Source organism: Vulpes vulpes, chromosome 13 (genome assembly GCF_048418805.1).
Source record: "Vulpes vulpes isolate BD-2025 chromosome 13, VulVul3, whole genome shotgun sequence".
In the NCBI taxonomy this organism is placed as follows: domain Eukaryota; kingdom Metazoa; phylum Chordata; class Mammalia; order Carnivora; family Canidae; genus Vulpes; species Vulpes vulpes.
The window spans coordinates 53,060,718-53,087,371 of NC_132792.1; the positions used below are offsets into that span (position 1 = coordinate 53,060,718).

The 26,654-nt window shown below is 36.2% G+C and overlaps 1 protein-coding gene across 2 annotated transcripts in view; it reads right to left on the reverse strand.

Moving 5' to 3' along the window:
- Nucleotides 1–25,827, reverse strand: part of ZC2HC1A (zinc finger C2HC-type containing 1A) — a 48,563-nt gene extending 22,736 nt beyond the window's left edge. The window contains exons 1-7 of one of the 2 annotated variants that reach the window (XM_026012808.2): nucleotides 25,689–25,804; nucleotides 17,313–17,386; nucleotides 14,850–14,966; nucleotides 8,898–9,039; nucleotides 7,161–7,309; nucleotides 770–869; nucleotides 70–169 (exon numbers count right to left, since the gene is read on the reverse strand). In XM_026012808.2, the coding sequence (XP_025868593.1) occupies nucleotides 70–169; nucleotides 770–869; nucleotides 7,161–7,309; nucleotides 8,898–9,039; nucleotides 14,850–14,966; nucleotides 17,313–17,386; nucleotides 25,689–25,704 (698 nt within the window). In that variant the 5' untranslated portion in view covers nucleotides 25,705–25,804. Of the gene's footprint in view, nucleotides 1–69; nucleotides 170–769; nucleotides 870–7,160; nucleotides 7,310–8,897; nucleotides 9,040–14,849; nucleotides 14,967–17,312; nucleotides 17,387–25,688 lie in introns of both variants that reach the window. The other variant, XM_072734440.1, reaches the window with a different exon arrangement.
- Between the last annotated feature and the right edge of the window lie 827 nt (nucleotides 25,828–26,654).

Below are 26,654 nucleotides of genomic sequence, written 5' to 3' on the forward strand. Positions count from 1 at the left end.
TTTACATATATGTGTGTGTGTATGTGTGTGTGTGTGTATTATTAATCAATTAAATTCAAATAGACTTACCCTACATTAGGGGCTGGTATCCCTTTATGGGAGGGAGATAAGGTCTGAAGTTTGTTTCCCAAAGAGCTGCTAACTGAAGACACTTTACCTGAAGGCACACCTTATAATAAAAAAGTTATTAGTTTTAACAACATTCTGGAAAAGAAAGATCACAGAAAACAGAGCATCTGACAAGGAAAACAATGCTTTAGTGGCAATAGATCTTTCTGGCAATAAATCAAAACAAGTTATCAACTAAGAAAAGATTTTTAAAAATGTAATTTCGGAGAATAACATATAACATTCTTCATTTTTAACTTCTTTATTATAATTCATATAAAAATAAAAGTACACATCAGTTAGTCGATATCTTTAATTCATTAAGCATGTATCTATTAGGACAACTGTCAGGTTCAGAGCAGTATACACAGAAATGAGGGAAAAATACTGTAGTCAAAGAAGACAAGAACTTGGTTGAGTACTCTGCAGAAGTGATTTATCAAGAACAACATCCAGGATGGACATTCAAGATGGAAAAACAGTACTACAAAGTATCTTAAGTAGAAGTTATTAAAAGTTACTTTATTTTTACCCAGAAAGAATTACTTATCCTCCACATTTCTTCCTAATTATAAATCTATTTTAATAATCCAGAACAGGACACTAGCTTCATTTCTATCCCTACAAAAAAAAAAAAAAGTTATTTTATGAAGTTCATTACCTACAACAGTTTTGCTAGTGCCACTTGGTTGTGGTAATCGTGAAGATCCTGATGATGCAGTTCCAGGAGAATTTGACTTTTTAAGTGCAGGAGGCTTATACTAAAATAATGAAAATAAACATTTTATCAACATCACTTTTTGATTATAGGTTATAAACTATTATTTCAAAAGCTCACATACCCTTAACTGAGCAACTTTTTAAATTAGCTACTGAATTACCCAAATTGAAAAAGTATAGACTAAAATAAAACACATAACCTCAGAGAAAGGTTTCCCAAAATATGTTCCATCTCAAAACTAATGTACTAAAAGTTTGGCTCAGCTGTTCTGCTGCTAAAATAAACTAAGAGGAGCTCTGCCCAGTTCACAGAAAAAAAAAAAAAATAGGCCAAATGGAAAATATGTCTCCAATGTTAAGATTTTTAAATGCCAAACAAATATTAACAGGAAAACTTAAAAACACCCAATGATGCTCACTTAGTAGTGCAGATTTAAAGGTCAAAATTTTTACATATTCCTGGGTGTGATTTTGTATTTGATATATATAATCCAGCCATATTTCCTAATGATAATAATTCACAAGAAAAGTCTGGACAAGTTTTACAATAGCTGCCTTATGGATTTCCTGAATGTGAAGAGAAAAGAGCTAATTCTGGCTTCATTATCCTCACCAGATCATGTTAGATGAATAGACTATGGGTTGAGGAAAGATAAGGTACTTATTTCTTCTTTACTCTCTAGAAAGATCATTATCAATTTTATTTTACTATTTCTTACCTGAGCCAAATGTTACGGTTACTGAATACTAAAGTATCTTATTGATCATCTGCTCCAATATAACAAAATGAACTTGCCCAAGGTGAGACCCTAACTTAACAATAGAACAGGAATTAAGACTCATGCCACTTTAGTTCTGGCCCTATGCATCAACTATAAAGTGATTACTGTACTTGAGATTTAGCCCAATACATATTTAGACTACTTAGCACTTTATGTGAAAAACTGGTTTTAAACATAATATTCAAAAATCAAATTGTATTTTAAAACCCATGATCAGTATAAAATTTAAGATATGCTACTACCAAAAACTGTTAGCTAAAAATAAATTTTAAAGTCAAATATTATACCCTTAAAAATTTAGAATGTGACCTTTTAAGGAAAATAAATCTTTTTTTTTTAAAGATTTTATTTATTTATTCATGAGAGACAGAGAGAGAAAGAGAGAGAGAGGCAGAGACACAGGCAGAGAGAGAAGCAGGCTCCATGCAGGGAGCCCAACATGGGACTCAATCTCAGGTCTCCAGGATCCCGCCCTGGGCTGAAGGCAGTGTTAAACCGCTGAGCCACCAGGACTGTCCAGGAAAATAAATCTTGATAAAAACACTTCTCTCTCTCTCTCTCAATCTCTCTCTCTCTCAGTCTCTCTCTCTCACACACACACACACACACACACACACACATTCCATGCACATTTGGCATTATTATGCCAGAAAAAGGCATTTCTTAAGCACTTGGCAACTAGATAATCTTCAATAGCTGTCTGCCAAATGAACAAATGACTAAAAAATCAAACAAACAAAACAAAAACAAATGACTAGGACCCATTGGAGATAAGCCATTTAAAGACACTGTTTCTTTGAAAATCTCAGAGGTGTTTCTGAGTTAAAAGGGCACTTGGCAACTGATGAATCACTAAATTCTACCTCTGAAACTAATAATACACTGTGTTAACTGATTTTTTAAAATAAAAAAAAAATATTTTTTAAAAAAGTAAAGGAAAAGGACATCTAGGAGCCCCCGGATAGCTCAGTGAGTTGAGTGTCAGACTCTTGGTTTGGGCTCAGATCATGATCTTGGAATTGTGAGATGGCCAGGTTCCAGCTCCATACTCAGAGGGGGTCTGCTTGGGTATTCTTTCCCTCTGCCCTTACCCCACTCACATACATGTGCTCTTTAAAATGAAAAAATCGGGGGATCCCTGGGTGGCTCAGCGGTTTAGTGCCTGCCTTTGACTCAGGGCATGATCCTGGGGTCCCAGGATCGACCCCACATCGGGCTCCCTTCATGGAGCCTGCTTCTCCCTCTGCCTGTGTCTCTGCCTCTCTCTCTCAGTCTGTGTCTCTCATGAATAAATAGAATCTTTAAAAAAAAAAAAAAAAGAAAAAATCTTTAAAAGGGGTTCTCTCATTAAAATACCAATGAAGACAGTAGGAAAGATTTCAAAACTAACAATATGGACAACAAGCCCTAACAAAGACCTGCTAAAATATCGGAGCCACATCTACTAAAAATAGGCTAAATAAAACTGGTAAGAACTACCAACAAAGAGCAAAATGACTGACATAAACAAAGGGTGCTGGTACAGCATATTACAGATGCAGAGGTCAAATCTTTAGGCTGGGCACTGGTAGCAAGAGTCTGGTACCATTACATAGCAAGGACTAAATGTTTTTATGTACATATTAGATATTAACTTAATGGCTTACAACCAGAAAAAATATATATTTATTTGAAAAGGTGCTTTGATTTTCCCCTCTCAGTATTAGGCCTCTTACTTTTTTTTTTTTTTTTTGGCTTTTATGTGTGTGTGTGTTTTGAGAGAGAGCCAGAGCGAGAGTAAGCAGAAAGGGGAAGAGGGAAATAGTAAATCTCAAGCAGACTCCTCGCCCAGCGCAGAGCCTGAGGCAGATCTCATCTCATGACCTCAGCTGAGATCACGACCTCAGCTGAAATCAAGAGTCAGGTGCTTAACTGACTGAGTCATTCAGGTACCCTAGGCCTCCTATTGTTTTGTTTTTTTTTTAATTTTTTTTTTATTTTTATTTATTTATGATAGTCACAGAGAGAGAGAGAGAGAGAGGCAGAGACACAGGCAGAGGGAGAAGCAGGCTCCATGCACCAGGAGCCTGACGTGGGATTCGATCCCAGGTCTCCAGGATCGCGCCCTGGGCCAAAGGCAGGCGCCAAACCGCTGCGCCACCCAGGGATCCCCCTCCTATTGTTTTACCCAATTTTATTGTCAGGATTTCTGAGATGTCCGGATCCTAACCTAACCTTATCTATCTCCTATAATATTTCCTATTACTTTAAACCAGAACTAATCAGGTTACAGTTTCTATCCTGAATCCTTATACTACTCTGAATGCTGCATTTAAAACATATTCACCTGTCTCTCAGTAACTTGCTGTTCCCCTGACCCAGATACACAGACTCCTTCCTTACTGAGCTGCATTTCATCTATTCTACATTTAGTTGAAATTCCACTAGAGGGACACCTGGGTGGCTCAGCAGTTAAGTGCCTGCCTTCAGCTCAGGGCCGGCCACGATCCTGGAGTCCGGGGATCAAGTCCCACGTCGGGCTCCCTGCATGGAGCCTGCTTCTCCCTTTGCCTATGTCTCTGCCTCTCCCTCTCTGTGTCTCTTATGAATAAATAAATAATTCTTTAAAAAACAAAAATTCCATTGGGATAACAAAGGCTTTCAGGATGACTCTAGTGATTAACAATTTTGTATAAATCCATTTTAGTGATGAGAAAAGCAAAATTACCTTATTTTTATAGTTATATTCAATACATATTTCTTTCATTCATTAAATATGTATTCGTTAAGTGTTTATTATTTCATGTGTTTTTACACAAATCATAAATCTAATAAATTTCCTTAGTGAAAGGTTTATGTTTACAAAAACTTTTCCTGGGCAGCCCCAGTGGCGCAGCGGTTTAGCGCCGCCTGCAGCCCAGGGCGTGATCCTGGAGACCCGGGACCGAGTCCCACATCGGACTCCCTTCATGGAGTCTGCTTCTCCCTCTGCCTATGTCTCTGCCTCTCTCTCTCTCTGTGTGTGTGTCTCTATGAATAAATAAATAAAGTCCTTAAAAAAAAAAAAAAAACACTTTTCCTGAAATTGACAAAAAGCTTAAAGAATAAGGAGGGCATTCATTTCTGATAAAATAGTAAGAAGGCACAATTTGGACTGACCTTTCAACTAACAAGTAAAAGTGCTCTAAAAAGTATAAAAAATAACCTTATAAGCAATGAATGTCAGATAAGAAGAAAAAAAAAAGTAGGCCAACACCATTTGAGATTATAACAATAGTCTGGCCATCACATAGATTTACTATATAAATCTGCATTACTAGGTGGCCAGCCAAACTAAGCCAACAATTTAAAGTGCTTCCAGACTGGTAGTACTCTTGGATGTCTGGAAGATACAAGAAGGCTCTTCACATGAACAATTTTCACAAATAATTTTTTAAGGGCAACAAGCACCAAATGATCAATAATTATGTATATAATGATATAAGAAACCATGATTGAGAAAAAAACATATCTATAAAGATCACATGATACAACAATTGCCAGATACATAATATAAAACAATTATGCTTACTACATTTAAAGAAATAAAAGGCAACTCTGGAAATATTAACAGGGAATTAGAAACTATAAAAAGTAACATGGGAAATTAGAAAAATAGCCAACTTCAAGAAATTAAACAATACAGTAACAGATTACAAACTTAATAGTGGAGGAGTGAAGTAAGTAAAGGAGTGCTTAATTATCCTATAGACAAAATAAAAAAAAGATCTTTTAAAAAATGAAGATTCTAAGAGACTAGAAGCCATTCAAAATCAGTTCTAGAAAATTAATAACTGTATTCTGGGTTTAACTACAGGAAAGAGAGGAGCAGGGAAGGGGAAAGGAGAGACAAAGAAAGAAAAGGAAAAAGGAAAGCAAAAAACATAATCTATGTTTGGCAAAAAATAGTCAACACTATAACCCAAGTGGGCATAAATGTATTACATACAAGCAGTGAAAGTCTTCAAAACAGTTATTACTAATATGTTAAAAAAATAAAGGGATATAGACAGAAAAACTAAAGGAAAATATGGTAAGAGTGAAAAAACACACAAAAAATCTCAATAGAGAAGTAAAGGCAAAATATAGGCATTTTTTCATTTTTTTGCCCAAACCAGAAAATTCCTTGCACTCTTGGGATATTAAAGCAGCTTTGTAAGATTGAAGGAAAATGACAAAATATGGTAACTGAGATATACAAGAAGAAATGAAGAGATCTGAAAATGGTAATACATGAGTAATATGTAAATAAAATACAAAATATGTGTATCAGGCAGCAGCCGCAGCAGAAGAAAGAAAAACAAAGTGTATGTGGGTGTACACAAACATACATGTGCATGTATGTATGTAAATGATTATAATTTATTTTCTTCTAATTTCTTTAAAAGATAGTTGACTTTTAAAGGGTTAAGTATAATACTGAATAACAACATACATCAAGAACATTGATGGGTCTATCTATAGATATATATATAACAATTAAACAATTAACACTAAGATTAGTGGATTAGTGAGAAGTTATGTGGAAATATCCACAGAGGGGGTAAGTTAAGAAATGCACTGTTATTCCTAGAGTAACAATTTAAAAAAATAAGACTACTGAAAGCCAACAAAGTTCGCTTAAAAATATGACATTATCAGCGTGCCTGGGTGACACAGTTGGTTAAGTGTCTGACTCTTGGTTTGGGATCAGGTCATGATCTCAGGGTTATGATCTCAGGATCCTGAGATGGAACCCTGTATCTCAGATTCTGCACTCAGAGTCCTCTGAAACTCTCTGCTTGAGAGTCTCTTTCTCTCTCCCTCTTCCCCTCCCACTCATGTTTTCTCTCCTCTCTTTAAAATAAATAAATCCATTTAAAAAAGGTATAACATTATGAAAGCTTTTGTGTCACAGTATGCTTAATGAAAAACAACAGTACTGTATAAATTTCATCTAACAAAATCCTTATATGGTTTATGGCTCTTGAAGTGTTTTCACATAGACCATCTCATTTGCTTCTCACAAAAATCATATAGATTACTTCACAAATAAAGGAATAAAAGCTCTCTTACATGAAATGTTACTTGCCTAAAAGTTCAGAAGAAGCAGCTGGACTTGACCCCAGGATTTCATTCTCTCAGGTGTTTGGAAACATTCAGTATTCACATGATTTTCAAATGTGGATTTTTACTGTCATTTTCTCACTCTTCTAAACCCTTGTCCTCTGAATCTGCTTCAGGTTACTTTTTAACTAGTACTACTATTACTAGTATCACTAATTTTTAACTAGTTTTCTTACATTTTTCTAATACCTTTTTCAACATGCAATATTTTTAAGACTCTACTAAATAAGTCCATTCAAAATTAATAGTCTTAAATATTTGTTCTCAATTAAACATTCAAATTTCTTAATAATCCCTGAACAGTAATATAAAAATTTTAGCAGGTAAGAAAACTGCAGCTGAATGTTCTGGAAAGCATAAGCAAAAAATTGTGAACCTCAAAGAGTCATTTTCTCATTTATTTGTAGAAATAATTGAGCATTTCACCTGTGTCCGAGAAGTTGCCTTTCCTTTGGTGTCAGTAGAAAATTTGCCTTTATTACTAATACGTGCTGCCTGTTCTTTACAGAAGTTAATATGTCTATCAGCTGCATTTTCATTAAATCTCCTCTGGCAATATGGACACTGAATATAATCTAAAACAGAAAAAAGAAAGATTAATAACATAATTCTTGAAGTGAAACATAAAGAATTTTAAGTTTTTATGAATATATTTCAAGATACTAACAAAGTAATAACATTTGATAAGCAAAACTTGTCATTTCCTTATAACCACCGAATCTGACTACTAAACTTAATAAAGACGTTCAAGAAAAAAGTCTGTTGGTATATGATAAATTCTAATTTTTTCCCAGCTTAGAATCAAATTTGAGGGGGAAAAGAACCAAAAAGGTTGGTCCTTAGTACAAAAGAATAAATAAATAGAAAAACAAGATTTCTTAAATGCCTTTATACTGTACCATATGTTTTTTACCATATCTACATATTTTTATACTGTAGACTAAGCTAAGCAGTAAAATCATATTACATTAAAAATAAATTTTAAAATTTAGACTCATCTGTTAAAATCTTTTATTTTAATTAGGGGAAAACTGTCAAATAGTTTAATCAATTTTATACAGTTGTATTTTCTCTTAGAAGTCTCAACAGATGGAAGAGATAAAAATATACCTCGTTAGCTAAGATACTTACTATCTGGGCCTTTATAGAAATAGTTTGTCAGCCTCTCCACTATGATAAAGTGTTAAAAATGATCATATCTAGATTTTCTAAAGGACTTCTTTTTAAAAAGAAATTATTATTGAAGTATAGCTAACATACAATGTTACATTAGTTTTAGGTGTACAACATGGTGATTCCACAATTCTGTTATTAAAACCACACCACCTTAATTACCATGTCACCATATAATGTAATTACATTATTGACTATAGTCCTTATGCTATGTTTTTCATCACCCTATTTTATAAGAACTTCCCTTTACTAAGAAATAAATCTCAATCAAGAATAGTAACACAATTTTCATGCAGCTAACTTGTTATATTAAAATAACTACCTCTTTAGGCTATTCTAATAGCCAATGTCAAAGTATCAATTGTGCAATTTTAAATCTTTCAGTATCTCAATATCTTATACAAGTTTGCCAGCATCTTGCCTTGCTTTTGATAACAAATAAGCAACTCTTATCTACCTAATGAAGAAAATATAGTAACATATGAATTTAAAGCATAATTTAGGTAAACCAATCTATACGGTGTTTTCCCGCATGAATATGTACCTTTTAGAAACAGTATTATGATTTTTTTTCTTTCCCAGATGAGAAGATACCAAAGAACTAGGCAACATAACAATCTGAATCTTACCAAATGACTACATTTCAAATGATAATGCACATCTTCAAATATTTCCTGGGATATTAACATTTGATAATTACTAACAATAATTTTTCAAACGATATTTTAATGATTTATGTTTAAGTGAGTATTGAGATAAAAAGATCATATTTCTATGTTCAACACCAACATAAGCCTTTATGTCTTATGTTGTCTTTATAAGCCTAAATGCCTGAGTTATCACCATTATTTTATAGTTCAATTTTTAAAGGTTATGTTTCAGCAGGTTCCATTATTATAAATTAACTCTTAGTAACAACTTAAAATTTATAAAAATTCCATCAATATTTTCTCTTCACATGAAGATTTCTGTCTACAATATTCCACATACCAGGATCATAAGAGGGTGGAGGAGGAGGAGGAAGTTTTCCACCCTCTTTAAGTGCCTGATCAAGGCCTTTAGCTGCTCTTATGGTAGCAATGAATTCTTCATGTTTTCTTCTCCAATTAGATGGTTTCTTTGGTGGTTCAGGCTATGTACAAATAAAGAGAAACCCATTTCAAAACATTTTTTAAAAAAACTAATTGAAATAAAACTTGAAGAAATGCTATATTGTTTCAAATGTTTTCTTATTAGGAGTGCTTAAATTATTTTCTTCCTAAATTTTTAATTAAAAAAAAAAACTTCACGTAATTATATGAGATTTTTAAATTGTAATTGTAATTATAATAAACATTGCTAAATTAACTTCTTAGGGGTTGCATCCATTTAAGCTCCCACTAACAGTGTAATTTCCCTATTTTACCACACTTTCTCCAACAGAGAGTATGTAAAAAACTTTTGTTGTTTTAATTGACTGGACAGGTGAAAAATTATTCTCTCTGGTTTTATCTGGCTTTTCTTTATAGTGAGTGAGTTGAGCATCTTTTTATATCATTAAGAATCATGTGCAATGCCTTTTTTGTGAACTGTTTATGTGCTTGGTCAACTTACCTGTTGGGTTACTGGTCTTATTTTTAACAATTTCTAAGTTATGGGCACCTGGGTGGCTCAGTTAAGCATCTGCCTTTGGCTCAGGGTCCTGGGATCAAGCTCTGCATCAGGTTCCCTGCTCAGTGAGAAGTCTATTTTTGCTCTCTCTCTGCCCATATCCCCTACTTGTGCTCTCTTGCTCCCATTCTCAAATAAAATAAAATCTTAAAAAAAAACAAAAACAAAAACAAAAAAACAATTTCTACCTAAGTCTTTATAAGAGACTAGCCTCAGCCCTACCCTACAATATGACTATCTTCTGATCTTGTCTAAGGATCTTCTGATATTAAGAATTATTTTTAAAATATAGTTTAATTTACTTGTTCCTTTTATGGTCTCCAGATCTGTAGTCACTGTTGGCAAGGCCCAACCTCACACCAAGGTAAAATGAAATTTTCCCATGTTTCCCCCCCTAGAATGTTGTTCATGATTTCATTTTAAAATTTTAAATCTGGGGATTCCCTAGGTGGCGCAGCGGTTTGGCACCTGCCTTTGGCCCAGGGCAGGATCCTGGAGACCCGGGATCAAATCCCACGTCGGGCTCCCGGTACATGGAGCCTGCTTCTCCCTCTGCCTATGTCTCTGCCTCTCTCTGTGTGTGTGTGTGTGTGTGACTATCATAAATAAAAATTTAAAAAATAAATAAATAAATAAAATTTTAAATCTTTTATAGATTTGGAATTTATCGAGACATAGTGTGACATATAGACTCAACTTTATTTTTTGTTTTTAACATGGTTATGCAACTGCCTCAACATCCTTTATTGACTTTGCCCCCCACTGAACTGGTAACAACTTTATCATATTCTCTTTTGTATTTGGGCCTATTTCTGAACTTTCTCTTCTGTTCCACTGTTCTGACCATCCTTTTATCGGTAACAGTGTTTTACATATTGAGACTTTATAATAACATTTTAATATCTGATAAGATAACCCTACTTTAAGCTGCTTCTATTTCAATCTTTTCTGGTTATTCCTGCAAGTAGATTTTTTCCCATAAGAACTTTAGAATCAGCTTGTCTAGTTTTTTTTAAACTATCTTTTAACTGGAAAACTTATACTTTACATTTATAAACAACTTAAGGAACTTAATATCTTTATTCTGTTGAATCTACCTATCCAAATATATCCATTTGAAGAAGTGTTTGTGTATTTCAGGTTTTTTTATGTATTCTTTGTGGAAATATTATACCTTTAAAAGGTTTATTCCTAAATAATTTTTATTTTGTACTGTTCTTTTATAAAGAAGTCTTTCTTTTTTTATGTTTCAAGGAGTCTATTGAAATATGAAACCTAATAATTTCTGTATATTACCATTATATCTCATTACTTCCGTGGCTTCTCTTACTGTTTGTAATAACTTATCAGTTGATTCTCTTGGGTTTCCCAGGTAAATCATCTCCTAATAATCATACTTTTAGCTTCTCTTTTCCAATCCCTATGCATCTACTATCTAACTGTATGTATAGCAATTACTATGTTGGTTGGAGCTTAACCTTATTCCTGTCTTTAATGGCTACCTCTAAGTGTCTTTCCACAATGCATAATGATGGCTCCTGTGCTATAATACATTTATTTTGTCATATTATTGAAATACTCAACTATATTTTTATGTTATTTTTAAAATCAAGAATATACATTGAACCAGCAAAGTTAAAAGATGTTTCTTTAAAAACACTAATAAGGCAAGATTAATAAGTGGGAAAAAAGAAAACACAAAATACCAAGGGATGCAAAATAGTACACGATATGGTTCTTATAAACGTGAAGAAAAAAAGAAGATACTATCAGGATGCCTGGATGGCTCAGTTGGTTAAAATGTCTGCCTTCAGGACAGCCCGGGTAGCTCAGTGGTTTAGTGCCACCTTCAGCCCAGGGCGTAATCCTGGAGATCCAGGATTGAGTCCCACATCAGCCTCCCTGCATGGAGCCTGCTTCTCCCTCTGCCTGTGCCTCTGCCTCTCTCTCTCTCTCTCTCTCTCTCTCTCTCTCTCTCTCTCTGTCTCTCATGAATAAATAAATAAAATTAAAAAAAAAAAAATGTCTGCCTTCAGCTCAGGTCACAATTCTGGGCTCCTGGGATTGAGCCCTACATCGGGCTCCCTGCTTTGTGAGGAGTCTGCTGCTTCTTCTCCTTCAGCCTGCCGCTCCCCCTGCTTGTGCTATCTCTCTCTGTCAAATAGATAAATAAAATCTTGAAAAAAAAAAAAAAAGAAGATACTATAATGGACCTTTATGCTAATGAATTTAACAACATTAAGTGGACAATATCCTTGATAAACACCACTAAACAGGTATCAAAGAAACAGAAAACCACAACAGTCCTAAAGGTGTTTTTTTTGTTTTTGTTTTTGTTTTTTTTTTTAAGTGAATCTGTTTTTTAAAAAACTAAAGAAAACTCCTGGCCCAGGTGCCTTTACTGTTGAATTGTTGCAGACATTTAAGTGAGGAAGAAATAGCATCAATCTTTTAAAAACTCTTTCAAATAATTAAGAAAAACCAAGAGAACAACTTCCTAACTACTCTTAGGAGAGCAACAGAAATTTGATAAAAAGAAAAATTACAAACTTACCTCTCTCACGAATATAGATACAAAATCTTAACTAAATACAAGCAAATTTAGATGTCGAATATGACGGATTCTTTAAAGTTTCTAATTTGGGATGCCTAGGTGCCTCAGCGGTTGAGCTCAGGGTGTGATCCCTGGGGTTCCAGGATCAAGTCCCGCATCAGGCTCTCTGTGAGGAGCCTGCTTCTCCCTCTGCCTATGTCTCTGCCTCTCTGTCTCTCATGAATAAATAAATAAAATCTTTTAAAAAAAATAAAGTTTCTTATTTTATGGTGAAAGGTCTGATCACAACATTCACCTGTTCCATGAATATAACTCATCTACTGTTAAGTTTTCCTGCTCTCATCCTCCCTTCTTCTCACAGCACCCTCGTGTCAAAGCTAAGTTAATGGTTTTTTATTCCTCATCATTGAATGAATTAGATTTTCCTGGTGCAGCTATTTACAAGAGGTTCTGGGGAGGAGAGGTCCACAATCCCCTTCCAAGCTACACAAACCCACAGCTAGGTCACTTCTCTGTTGTACCAGATACAGAAGAAAATAGGTCTCTCTGTGATTATAAAGCAGACACATCTTTCATGCTTCTCTAAAACAGTGTGGGTCCAGGAAGGCTACTACTGCCAGCCATGCTTTCTTCAGTAACCACACTAACCATTTCAAAAAAAAAAAAAAGAAAGAAAGAAAGAGAAAAAGGACCTAGCCCTGTAGACAGGCCCCTTACCTTCAAAAAGAGTATTTTGTTTTCAGTAGTGCTTTTAGAGAGCTTCTGCCATTAGGTCCCTTCAACTCTCTGTGCCTTTTCTCTCTACTTTCTCCTTCCTGGTCTTTGTCTAATTTCAGCTAGGCTCATTGTAGCTCCTGGACTCGATCCCTGGTCTCCAGGATCAGGTCCTGGGCAGAAGGTGGCACCAAACTGCTGAGCCACCGGGGCTGCCCCTTTATAAATTTTAATGTGCATTTGACTCGCTCAAGGATTTTGTTAAAATGCAAATTCTAATTCAGTATTTCTGGGTGGGATCTGAGATTCTGCATTTCTAACGAGTTCCCAAATAGTGCTGATATTACTGTTCAATGAACCACACTTCTTAAGTACCAAGAAATTAAACTACTTAATGTAAGCAATGGTTTTTACTTTGCTTTTAACTGAAGATTAGTTTTTTTCACTATTGGAACCCCTCTCCCTTAAAAAGAAATAGCATGGGGCACCTGGATGGTTCAGTAAGCATCCAACTGCTAATTTCAGCTCAGGTCATGACCTCAGGGTTGTGGGATCAAGCCTCATATCATGCTCTACACTCAGCACAGAGTATGTCTGAGATTCTCTCTCCTTCTGCTCCTAATCCCCACTTGCACATGCTCTCCCTCCAATAAATAAATAAATCTTTAACAAAAATAGGATATTTTTTATTGAGAGATCACCATGGATAAACTCAATGTAATCCTCCTAAGAACCCTATAAGAGAGATACTACCCTTACTATCACCATTTTACAAATAAAGAGATGTATAGATTAAGTAACTTAACCCAATACAACATGGTAAGTAACAGAGCAAGGGTTAAATCCAGGCAGTCTGACTCTTGAGCCAGTTTTTGTTTTCATACCCACTATATTATACTGTCTCTACAAATGTCAATAGTTCATCTCTTAGCTGATAGAAGCCAATATAATCGTATGTCTGGCAGGTATACTAAGAAAAATATCAAATAATGGTTTATGTACATTATTCAAATTTTACCATCCTTCACTTAAACAGTCATAGACTGGAAAAGATGAACATTCGACTTTCCTATTATAAAATGATTTTATTAATAAAATTAACTGCCCCATAGGGAAATGTTTTCTGGTAGCACTGGGAGAAGTTATTATCGCTGAAGCAGGGTTTTATTTCAAAAACGTATTCAGTGAGGTACTCAAATTTTGACTATTTTACTGAACTAACTCTTTAAAACTATGTCCAACAAAATATGTATGCGCATTATTCTTAGCACCATAACATATCAGAGGTAGTATTAAGGAGAGATTATTAAAGGAGATTCACTATTCACTGCCTTCAAAGAAAATAAAATGAGAATGGCTATACATGGACAGCTGGGTAACTGATCAAACTTCCCCACAAAGCATAAGATCACAATTACTGATAATCAATCAAGATAATCAATATCTATTATGCAAGGATATCTGTAAATTATAGCTTTCCTTTGTATACAGAGACTATACTACTAAGAGTTTAAACTGCACTTAAATTATGTCTGAATAATTAACAGTAACTTAGGACAAATATGTGAGGACTTTTTAATTATTTCTAGCGTATAGCTAGGCAATTGGCTCTCCAATGCCACAAAAACCTCACTGTAATAGGCTGTGAGACAGTAGCTTGGTTTCTCCTTTGCAGAAGTTTAAAATAAACAAGTTTCTAATCATTTCTATTTTTTTTTAAAAGATTTTATTTATGCATGAAAGACACACACGGGGGGGGGGGGGGGGCAGAGACACAGGCAGAGGTAGAAGCAGGCTCCATGCAGGGAGCCCAATGTGGGACTCAGTCCCGGGTCTCCAGGATCACGCCCTGGACCAAAGGTGGCACTAAACCACTGAGCCACCCGGGCTGCCCTCTGATCATTTCTAAACTGAAAACAAAGCAGAATTCTCATTATTCTTCAATCTTTCACAACACATAATTATAATTGTTTTCAATATACACAGCAGCAAAGTTCATACTATTAAAAAAACTACGTAATTACCCTAGGTTTAAGAGGCTTTACTGTTGGGATATCAGTTCCTTCAGCTCTTTGTCTGCTTGAATCAAAAGTCTTACGTTTTTTAGTGGCAGTTTTCTGGCAAATGGGTCCATGTTTTTTCTGTTAAGATAAAGAAATGCAATATATCATTTTCTTTTCTACAGAAGGGTATTCTACAAAACTTCACATTGACATTTGAGCCAATTTAAAAACTGGAAGATGAAATAATAATACTTGAATAAGGCATATTGTGCTTTAAAATTGTTAAAAAGTATATATAATGTACGCTATAAGTTATCTTTCTCAAGGAAGTATGAATTCTATATATAATAAGAAAGATAAATACTCTTCCAAAATTTAATTAAGAATTATTGAACATTCTAGTTTTCACACTAGGAAGAATAAAAAAAATAATATAACCAAGTCAAAGCTAGTTAAGTGGGAAAAAAAAAAGTGTTCTCGTCATCACTAAATACATGAAAACAGATACTGGAAAAAGAATGCAAACAAAGACTACATTAGTGTGAGGATTACAAAAGTCAACACAATAGTAGTAGGCTTGCTTACTAAAGTTATTACCATAACAGTAGTATGTTAACACAACATTAACAAAATAATTGAGCATGTCAGATTTGTGTCTTTCCTCCACAAACCACTTTATTCTCTTCTGAAACAAGTTTTCTACCTTCCTTTAAGCCTGATTTTTCTTGAACTATCTAGCATTCCACTTCTATAGGTTTTTTAAATATGGCTGCCAACTCATTCATTCAATCATTCATGTATTCATTTTAAGGACATTCCCGTGGACACTCTCCTAACTGATCTCCAATTAGCCTACTGGATAAATAAGCATTCTCCCTCCCCCAAATAAAACATGTTAATGGATGACATCAGTGCACTATGTGCATCTTTTTTCTTTTGTATTTTGATAAACGCTGAACAAGCTACAACTGTTAAACTTTATCTAAGAAAAGAGGAAACCTCAAAACTGGTTGGTTTGATATCATAGAATCTCTTACATTTTCAATACACAATTAGAAATCAATTGTTTTACATATGTTATTAGTTTTCATTTTAACAAACAAGCACTAAAATTATATCTATAAAAAACCTTGTCAATATGAAAAAAAATTAAGTGTGGCTAATAGGCAACTTTCTTTTTTTTTTTAATAGGCAACTTTCTAATAGATGTCTGTTCTTACACTGAGTTATACGTATCAAAAGGATGTAGTGCTTGTTCCCAAATCTGATGTATTATATAAGCTGTAGTTGTATAATGATTACATTATTTGATTAAATATTAAATAAATAAGGGCAGAAGAAGGCATTTTCTTTCCTATGTAAACTGAGTGGAATGCTTTGAAAATGGTTTGAAAAACAATGAGTTGATACAAAAACAATAAAAAAATCAGAGTTATGTGTAGGCAAGACGTTTTTAAAGGACAAATGAAAAAAGCTGTCATTATTTAAAAGGAGTCTATAGGGATCCCTGGGTGGCGCAGCGGTTTGGTGCCTGCCTTTGGCCCAGGGCGCGATCCTGGAGACCCAGGATCGAATCCCACGTTGGGCTCCTGGTGCATGAGCCTGCTTCTCCCTCTGCCTGTGTCTCTGCCTCTCTCTCTCTCTCTCTGTGTGACTATCATAAATAAATAAAAAATAAAAATTAAAAAAAAAAAGGAGTCCATAGTCTGATAGACACTTTAGATCATTAAATCCTTGCTTTGCTTTAAAGAAGCAAACTAGAAATAACACACATTCCAGATTGTAGCAGAACTCTAACGAACAAATTCATATTCAAAGAAAAGTCTTTATTTTACAACAAAATATTAATAAATGTATATTTATATTTAAAGAAAACATAAAATATTTTAGATAGATATGCATTTTTCCCTTTATTTTCTAGTTAGTTGGCGATTTTATATTAAAATCAATAAAAGTGCTTCTATTTGTGTTACTAAATGAAAGCATCTAAAAAATGCATAATATATTTTAGGTACACTTTCAATTGAAAAGAATTTTTCTTCAGAGTATTTCAAATATACATAAGAATTAAGAGAATAATGTCCCATTTATTCATCAATACGATTATCAACAATCTAAGCAATCCTGTCATCTATACCAGCTTTTTTCCTCCAAAGTACTTCAAAGCAAATTCTAGACATCGAATCATTCCTTATCTTTAAACATTATTATGTATTTTTGAGAGTTTTTGTTTTGTTTTTGTTAATATTCCCACAGAGAAACACTTTAACAGAGTAGTTGAAGACCAATCTAACTCTGAAGAGACCACTCTAGAAACACAGCTGGAACTGATAACTCTTGAAAAAGAACACTGGAAAAAAAAAAAAAAAAGAACACTGGCCAGTATCTCTTTAAGTAATTCCACAGAGGTTCTTTCCATAAGAGTTGTCCTAAAACATTGAACAATTACAGATCTACTATAATCCAAAGGAAAAAGGTACTCACTAACGCCACTGGAAAGAATGTTCTTCCACAAATCTTGCAAGGTAACAATTCTCCCACTTGAACACTTCCATTTTCTAAAACAGAAGAGAATTTAATCAATAATTCTTTGCTTAAATTGTAAAACTTCCAAATTTTAATATCATCATATATAAGTTGTCAGTTCTTGTGGAAAATGTCTTGTTTAATTTTGGAATAAGCAATATTACTGATTAAAATAGGCACAAGACTTAGATTTATCAGGTGTCAAAAAGGCCATGCCAAATACTCAAGTCATGATTTAAGAATCACCAAGCTGATATTGTTGGAAATATTTTGTTTTCTTTCATTTTAACCAAACTAATTTATTATATTCTCTAAATTTACAACTTCTCTCTACTTTAAATTACCAAACCTTAAACACCAAGTTTACCTTAATGTTAATATTGTATATTATTAATCTTCAAAGCATTAAGATACAGCATTGGTGATCAGTGAGGTGGCTTCCTGAGATGATCTAGGGAGTCTAGGATAAAAAAATCATTTTCTGTTTAAAAACAGACAATAGGAAGTATAATGCTTTAAAGAAAAAATCGCCTCGTTACTATGCTTGCTACCGTTATTATGTGATTTGTTTATTATTTTACACAGGTAATATTATATGAGGATTCAATGGACTGGCAAAGTAATATATTCTGTCCTGTGGCATAGTGCATTAAATAAGGGACAAGTAGGTGAAACTTAATCAAAACTTAAAAATCTGTTACATATTTTCATACAACACATTTTGTAACTAAATTGCTTTAAAAGAAACAACTACATTCTTCGGAATTCTACATAGCTGAGTCATTTTGTCATTTTATTATCTAGCCAATTATCAAAAAAAGATAAAATTTCCATACCTGTAATTTCTAAAAATGATATTTGAACCTATACCTTAAACATATTTTCTGCTGAATATTTTACTGTTAAAATTCCTTTATCACATGAAAGACAAATAGAAAGCCACTTTGTTTTAGAAATAATCTAAAGGGGCAGCCCAGGTGGCTCAGCGGTTTAGCACAGCCTACAGCTCAGGGTGTGATCCTGGAGACCCCAGGATGGAGTCCTAGGTGGGGCTCCCTGCATGGAGCCTGCTTCTCCCTCTGCCTGTGTCTCTGCCTCTCTCTGTGTATTCTCATGAATGAATAAATAAAATCTTTTAAAAAAAATTAATAATCTAAAGAAACTCATGAGAAAAGTACAATTACAACTTCAAATAATTTGTCCCAAAGTGTTTAGTGAGTTCAAGAATCAAAATAGACATGGGTGGGAATACAATCAAACAGTAACAGAAAAACTGTTTTGTTCTCTCATTCTCTTAATACTCCACTACCCTCTTTTAATGATAGTGACTATCTGTCATCTTAGATGGAAGCAATGTCTCTACAGTGGCAATTACGCAGTGAATACTACAAAGCAAAGCTAAGATTTCCCTGATTTGTTCTTCTCCAATACCAGAGGGTAGGTTACTTAAGGAGAGAACCTCATTTACAGACTTAATTGCACTATCTAAAAAGTTGAGGCAGTTGCTGGATAGTCTGTTATGTACATTAAGATAAGAATGTCTTCATGAAAAAATGAGTGGGAAATATCAGAAAGGGAGACAGAACATGAGAGACTCCTAACTCTGGGAAACGAACTAGGGGTGGTGGAAAGGGAGGTGGGCGGGGGGTGGGGGTGACTGGGTGGCGGGCACTGGGGGGGGGGGGGCACTTGATAGGATGAGCACTGGGTGTTATTCTATATGTTGGCAAATTGAACACCAATAAAAAAATAAATTTATATAAAAAAAGAATGTCTTCATGATGGTCAAAGGATACCACATGATACATCATCTATTAAGTTCGCTTATTTATAGCTTTCCTATATTCCCTTAAATTCTAAGCAATGATTTAAAAATTCATCAGTACAGAATGTTAAAAAGTATTACCTATTTTACTCACTTAAAAGTATATTTCAGTTAAATAAATGACAAAGCAAAATTTTATAAAAATTCACTATTGAGAAAAATATTTTCAACCCATAAAATAATGTGAGTACCTAGTTGGGCACTTACCACTTGCCAAGCACATATAAAGTAATAGTAACACAAGGGCGGAATAACACAATCATTATTCTTATAAAGCGAACAGTCTACATAATTTACTTCTTCACTATATCTAAGAACCAAATTATTTCCCATTTTTAATGTTATAGCAACTACAATACCAGCATATAATAAAATATAATTCCTGGCATTAATTCCTACAAGTTATCAAATATGTTCCAATTGTCTTTAAAGGAAAAGGAAATCCTTATTACTAAAAGGTAGAAAAATGAAAAAACAGCATTAAAGAGAGAGTACTGAAGAATAATTATCTCAAAAAAGAAAAAAAAGTAAGCCATTGCTTTATTCAAAATAAATAAAGATATAAATGTATAATTTCCTCCCTTTTATATTATCTGGTTATACAGCACAGCCCTATAATTCACAAAATATAACATGCACATGTATGTCAGCATCAACACCCCCCTGTACCAACAGGTTATACATGATAAGCAGCTTAGGTTCAGAGTCACAAAGCTACATTTTGTTGTAATGGTATTCATTAAAAGACATGAGAGCAAAAAAGGCACTGGAATTTGTCTGATAAGTCTCAACTCTATCACACAGAATTATGACTCCCTGGGCAAAATATTCAACCTTACTAAGGTTCAGCTTCCTCTTATATAAAATTTGGAAGGAAGTTAGGTTAAAAGGCCTATATGGTCCCCTTCTATCTCTAATAAATTATAATAAATATACTATACTTACTAAAATCTACCTTAAAACAAGTTCATGGATGGTAACACATCTCTTTTAATGGTATTAAATTAAACAAAAATTTGCTCATATTTAAGGATGATTAAACTGCAGATGGTGGAATGAATGCTTCAGGTAGCATGTAGAATGTTGAGAAAAACCACTTCCATTTGTCTACATACAGAACTGAGAATAAGGAACTAGAGCAAAGAACACGATGCCCCTTTCCTTGTTGGAAGAATCTTCACTACATGACTTAGAAGAAAATGTATGACTGATCATATAAATAACTTCAGTTTAACATTTGTTTAATGAGGATATTATCTGCTCAATCTACCTTAAAATGTAAGGGATCATCTGAGATGTTATAAATGAAAATGCTTTAGAACCAATGAAATAAGAAAATACTACTATCCGGCGGATCCAAGCAAACTCCACTAATCTCTTTTGTGTGGCAAAAGCTAGCAAATTTTGAGGCTTATAAAAATATAGTAGAGATAATATGCAGAGGGGTGGTGACTAATGTAGCAGAGAATAAACACTGTTGAAAGAAGCACTCAAATAAATGGACAAAATCAAGTAAATAAAGTACTCTAATATTCGAAAACTCTCAAGAAGCTAACTTCTCCTTATGAAATTTATCTCCCACACAATGTTGATTCTGTTATGCATTACTCCATTTAGCACCTTCAAAACCTGTACCATAAGGCTTGAAATGGTATCTTTATGTAATACTATTAAATACATATATACACCTATATATATCACATATAGATGTAAAATAATATGCTATTTAAATAGTTATGCCATTCTAAAATTAAAGAAATAGGAAAGAATGTTTTCAAAAGAAAAGAAATCTTAGAAATTAAGAACTGTTCTGGCCTTTGTAACATGTCCATTTCTTCACCACTGGTCACTGCTCATCTGAATCTAACCTTTAGAACAAACTTTCCTTTTGAAGGAATACAACATCTGTTATACCACTCTCTTCCAACAATCCTTTTCAAAGTCTAGTAATTTTCAGGTCTATAATCTCTAATAATTAATCTCACAAGATTTTCCTCTTAAAGCTCATCCTAGATTTCAACATTCACACCTCACCCACTCAACACATAGCCTTCACCCTCCATTCCTTTTCAGTCCATCACTCCAGTTCAGCAAAAATGACTGTTAAAATAATTTAGTAAACGGTCCCCCTCTAGACTCTTAAAATACCCAAACGCCCTCTTTAACCACACACTTCTACCTTCTAGTTCTCTTCAAATCACCTTCTTGATCTCAGAGTGATTGGCATTTTCTTGATAACTCATTCCTGGTTTCACTTCCCTTCCTACTCAGTCTGAACCTGACTAGTCATTTCCACTTTCACCAATCACCCTCAAATCCCTTGCTCCAAGGTCACATAGTTGGCATATGCTAGATTATACAGATGAGTTTTTTTTTTTAGATGAGTTTTTATAGAGCAGAACTTACTTAGTCTTAATAAAAGAGATTTAGTATACTATTAATTCCCTAACAGAGAGCCTTTCTGACCCTAGGAGATATTTAGGACCAATGTCCTGAAGCACATTTTTTTCGAAACACTGGCTTACATTTACTGACTAGCTCCTCTACCTCCCTTTCTCTCCCTACCTGAACCTAAGGCAAACTTTATCAGGCCTAAACACTACACTAAAATAGATCAATTTGTTGATTCTACAAGTATTTGTTGAGCACCTAGCATGAGATAGGAACTGTTCTATGAGGTAAGCAAACAGTGATGATCTTACAGAGCTTCTACTCTTCTAACATGGAAAAAATAAAGACAAAATATAGAAAATGTCAGGAGATGATAAGCACAATGTAGAAAAAATACAGAAGAGTAAGGAGAGAGAGGTCAGTCATAGTGTTATGTGTAAGCATGTCTGGGAAGTGGGTAGGATCAGGGAAAGTGTCTTTAATGAGATTTTTAGAGTGGAGACCTTAAGACTCTTAAGAGAGAAACCACCATGAATCTAACTGCCAAATGCAGAGGTGCCTGCCTGGTTCAGCTGGGAAAGCATATGACATGATCTCAGGGTATTACTTTCAAATAATAATAATAATAATAGTAATCGTAATAGTATTAATAATTGCCAAATCCAAAGTCCTCTTTTGAATATTCATCCTACTGGACCTTTCTATAGCATAAGGCACTACTGATCAATCTCTCCCATCTTTAAAGTGTTTTCTCTCTTGGCTTCAATGATATTTCTCCTCACTTAAGCCCAAGTTTTTCAGATCTCAGAAGCTAAGCAGGGTTTGAGCTGGTTAGTACTTATACCTCCAGTAATACCTGACGCAACAGGCTTTTTTCTGGCACATATTCACTACTCAATAAATATTACTTTCTTACCACTTTCCTTTCTTGATAATTTTTAAACCTCTTTACAGATTTCTTCCCACTCCAATTTCCTTTCCCGCTCAACCCCTAAACCATCAATTCCTCCCAAAGCTTTATCCCTCATTTTATTACATACAACTTTCCTAGGTGAATGCATCCACTTGCTGTCACTTACATGTTATGACTACTAAGCTCAAAACTACATAAACATTCACAAGTAGCCATGAGACGTTTCTACTAGATAGTCCTCAACATGTACAAACACATTTCTAAAGCCAAACTCATTGCCTCTTCTCCCACACTTGGTCTTCCTTCTTGGTTAAAAATATTAATTATGACCTCTTAGTCACAGCTAGACAGGCCTTCATCTTTGATTCCTTTTCCTCTCTCACATCCAACAGTCATATCTCACCTCTCTATCTCAGAAATATCTTCTAAATCTATCCTCCCTTTTTAATTCCCACTGTTTGTACCCTAGTTCAAATCCTCATCCCATATATGTATTTCCAGTCTCTTCTTTCTCCAGTCTATCCTGCTACTATAGCCAACTAGTGATTGCCCACAATCCCTTCTGAGCATGCTGTTTTACTTAAACTGAATCACTCCTAAGTTCCTCACACATTTCCTATGAGTTTACCCATCCAATAAACAAGTACTGAAGAGGCCTCCTACGTCGAGGCACTTCGCTGAATGCTTTATAAATGTGACATCATCATTTAATCTTGACATAGTTCAGGTAGATTGGTAGTTAATAGCTCTAGCTTTTATAGCTGAGGAATTGTTCTAACTTCAACAAAAACTCGCAGAGCTTTAGTTTAAACCACTTGAAATTACTAATATTCAATTGTTTTGCTGTACAAAAAAAAAAAACCAATTTCATATATTTTAACCTAATTAGAACTAAACACATTATAGTTAATGATCGTAACTCATTTTGTTAAAAAAACAAAAACAAAAACAAAAAAAACCCAAAAAGTAAGGAACATGTATGGTTTACCGAAACACATCATAAGCTGAGCACATAAAACATGCCTCTCATAACATCATATTCCATCGGAATACATGTATTTTTTCATCCATGTAATTGAATATTATGCTAGTACTCAAATAAGTCATTATATTTTAAAAGCATTCTTAGTAAGATTTCTTTTTTTTTTAATTTTTATTTATTTATGATAGTCACACACAGAGAGAGAGAGAGAGGCAGAGACACAGGGAGAGGGAGAAGCAGGCTCCATACACCAGGAGCCCAATGTGGGATTCGATCCCGGGTCTCCAGGATCGTGCCCTGGGCCAAAGGCAGGCGCTAAACCGCTGCGCCACCCAGGGATCCCGTAAGATTTCAATAGTAATGTCACAGTACTGCTAAAATATAAGGTTCACTAAAACATAGACTCAATGAGAGCAGGGCTTTGGCTTTTTATTTTTTGCTATGTCTCCAGGGCCTAGAATGGTGCCCATCATGGACACAGTCATTCATCTAGCAACAAATATTTATTAAGTACCTACTCTGTGTCAGGCTATTTTAGGGGCTTGGCATACATAAGTGAAAAAAAAAAAGATGAAGATCTTTGCTTTAATTACAAACGTTAAATAAAATAAAAATCGGTAGAAAAGTTGTTTTGAAGCATTTTCTGTGTTACAATAACTTCACAAGAATTCCAGAACCCACAATCCTACCCACTATGTTACAAGACCACCATGTATTTTTAAGTTTATTAAAAGCAAAAGGTGTCTCCTGGAGTATTCTAAAAAGATAGTATCTTGGGGGAACCCTGGGTGGCTCAGCAGTTTAGCGCCTGCCTTCTGCCCAGGGCATGATCCTGGAGACCCAGGATCGAGTCCCACGTCAGGTTCCCTGCATGGGGCCTGCTTCTCCCTCTGCCTGTGTCTCTGCCTCTCTCTCTCTCTCTCTGTGTCTCTCATAAATAAATAAATAATAAAATATTTTTTAAAAATAGTATCTTGAAAGTAAGGAGAGTGATCATTACAATTCCTATTTCGCGGAAACTTAATCTCCCTGAAATACATTAGATGGTCAGGGCCTTCACTCCGGACCTTCACTCCTCACAGTAAACTGCAGCTGCCCACAAATGGAACATTATCAGAACTCTTATCTACCATTCTCAAGCTGTTTACTATGAGAGTAAAACCCTGAAAAACGATCATACTCATCGTTACATCTGGGTTTTTTTTGGGGGTGGGGGGGGTTGGTATGCTTAGGTAACTGCAAAAACTTACCGGTCATTACTTTTCACTTCATAACACAACCTGAAATAATTTGCTCTCTGGCATACAACATTAAATAAACAGGGCTCCATACCTCTGTTTATTTTTAATTCCACCTGAATCTATGTAAAATAGGAGGGGGGGGCGCGAAGAGCTAAATCAAGGCGATACTATCTTTCAATTCTGCAAGCTTATTCTTCCACCAGGAGGGCCAACCACAATTTGAAAAAATAATCTTGAAACTGTGGTTGCCCGTGCCGGTTCTCTTTCCTTTGTTGTTTTTAGGTAAAGGCTATATAGTACGGAGGACAGAACGGACAAAAATAATAGAGAAGTGAAAGAATAGAGAACAAAGCAAAATCTGGAGTCATGGTTACAGCACAAGGATCAACTCAAAGATAAGGACTCAATGCCGGGTCTTCCTTACAGAGTCCTCATTAAGGAGCCCTCAAATCCTTCTGTGAGTCTATTGTCCCCAGCCCCTAAAGCTGGCCGGTGACTCTTCCTTGGGAGATGCTCTTGGCATCCCTCCCACAGAAGATGCGGTACAAACAGAAAGACGGTTTCCTAGGGAAACGGGCCAAGGGAGGTGTCAGGAGCTGGAGGCTGGAAACACAGGCTGGCCCAGGAGGGAGGCCATGCACATTAATGAACGGTCCGTTTGCAAGGAAAATAAATCTGGCCGGAGAGCGATCACCGAAAGGGCGCTCAGGAGTCAGGCAAGACCAGAAGATGGTAGGAAGGGGCCCGCAGGCAGGTGCCCAAGGGAGTCTCCGGCGCGCGTGGGGGACCCCAGCGGAGGACCGCCCGAGGCGGGCAGCCTGGGGACGCTGCGCCGCACGGCGTCGGGGCTGCGGCTGCGGCCGGCCGGGCCTCCGGGGGAGCGGCTGCGCCCGCCGCTTCGGACCAGCCCTCGCCTCCCCGGGCCCGCTCACGGGCCCACGCCCGCGCTAGCCGCCCGGCCCTCACCCCTTCACCGCCTCACCTTCCAGTCCCTCCATTGCGCCACCGCCTCCGGCTCCGCGAGATCCCTCCCGCCGCCGCCACCGCCGCCGCCGCCACCGCCGCCGCCGCCACCGCCGCCGCCGCCACCGCCCAGCTCCGGCTGTAGCAACCCGGCCGCACCTCCCACCCGCTAACATCCCGAGCTCCCATTGGCCCGACGCTGAGGGGGCGGGGCTTCGGGGGCGGGGCCTCACGGGGACGGGGCGCGCCTCCTGCCGCGGCTGCACCGCTGTCTGTGAGCTTTCGCGGTCGTCGCCCCGGTAAGGCTAAACCGCTTCAGGTCGCGTGCGGTCGCCGGACGCCGCCTTTGTTCTCCTGACTGCAGACCCGTTCCCTCACGCCCGGTCCTTCCCCCTTAGAATGGCTCAGCTCGCCGTGGGCAGCCCCTCCCCCGCCCCTCAGTCGGTCGGTGCAGTCCTGTCTTCCCGTCTGTCCCTCTGAGGGCTCTCAGCGAACCAAGCCCTACTCGCGTTGAGGCCCCGCGCTCTCCGTTTTCCGCCAAGAGCTCACAGGGCCTCCCCTGAGTGTACTTCCCTAGACTTGATATTCACACACCGATGTAGGAGTTAAGGCCCCCCCCAGCCCCCCAATAATCCTACTTTGTGTCTGGGATTGTAGAACTGAGATTGCTCCAAACACTTGGGAACAGTATCCTCAGCCTGAAAGCTTGGACCGAACCTTCCACGTGAAACCCGACCCCCCCCCCCCCCCCCATCTACTCTGGGCCTACACAGCCCCTATACTTTATCATCCCTTAACTAAAGTAGTCTGCTGGCTTCGTAACTTCTGAAGTAATATCAAAACTATGTCTGAGGAGGGAGTTCAAGGGCAGAACTCACAGAATGAGGGAGTTTCTGCCAGAGTCAAAACCTTTGGGGGATGAAGGTAACTTCAAAACTAGCTAAAACTTTTAACAGCCTAACACATTTCAGGACGAATAAATTGC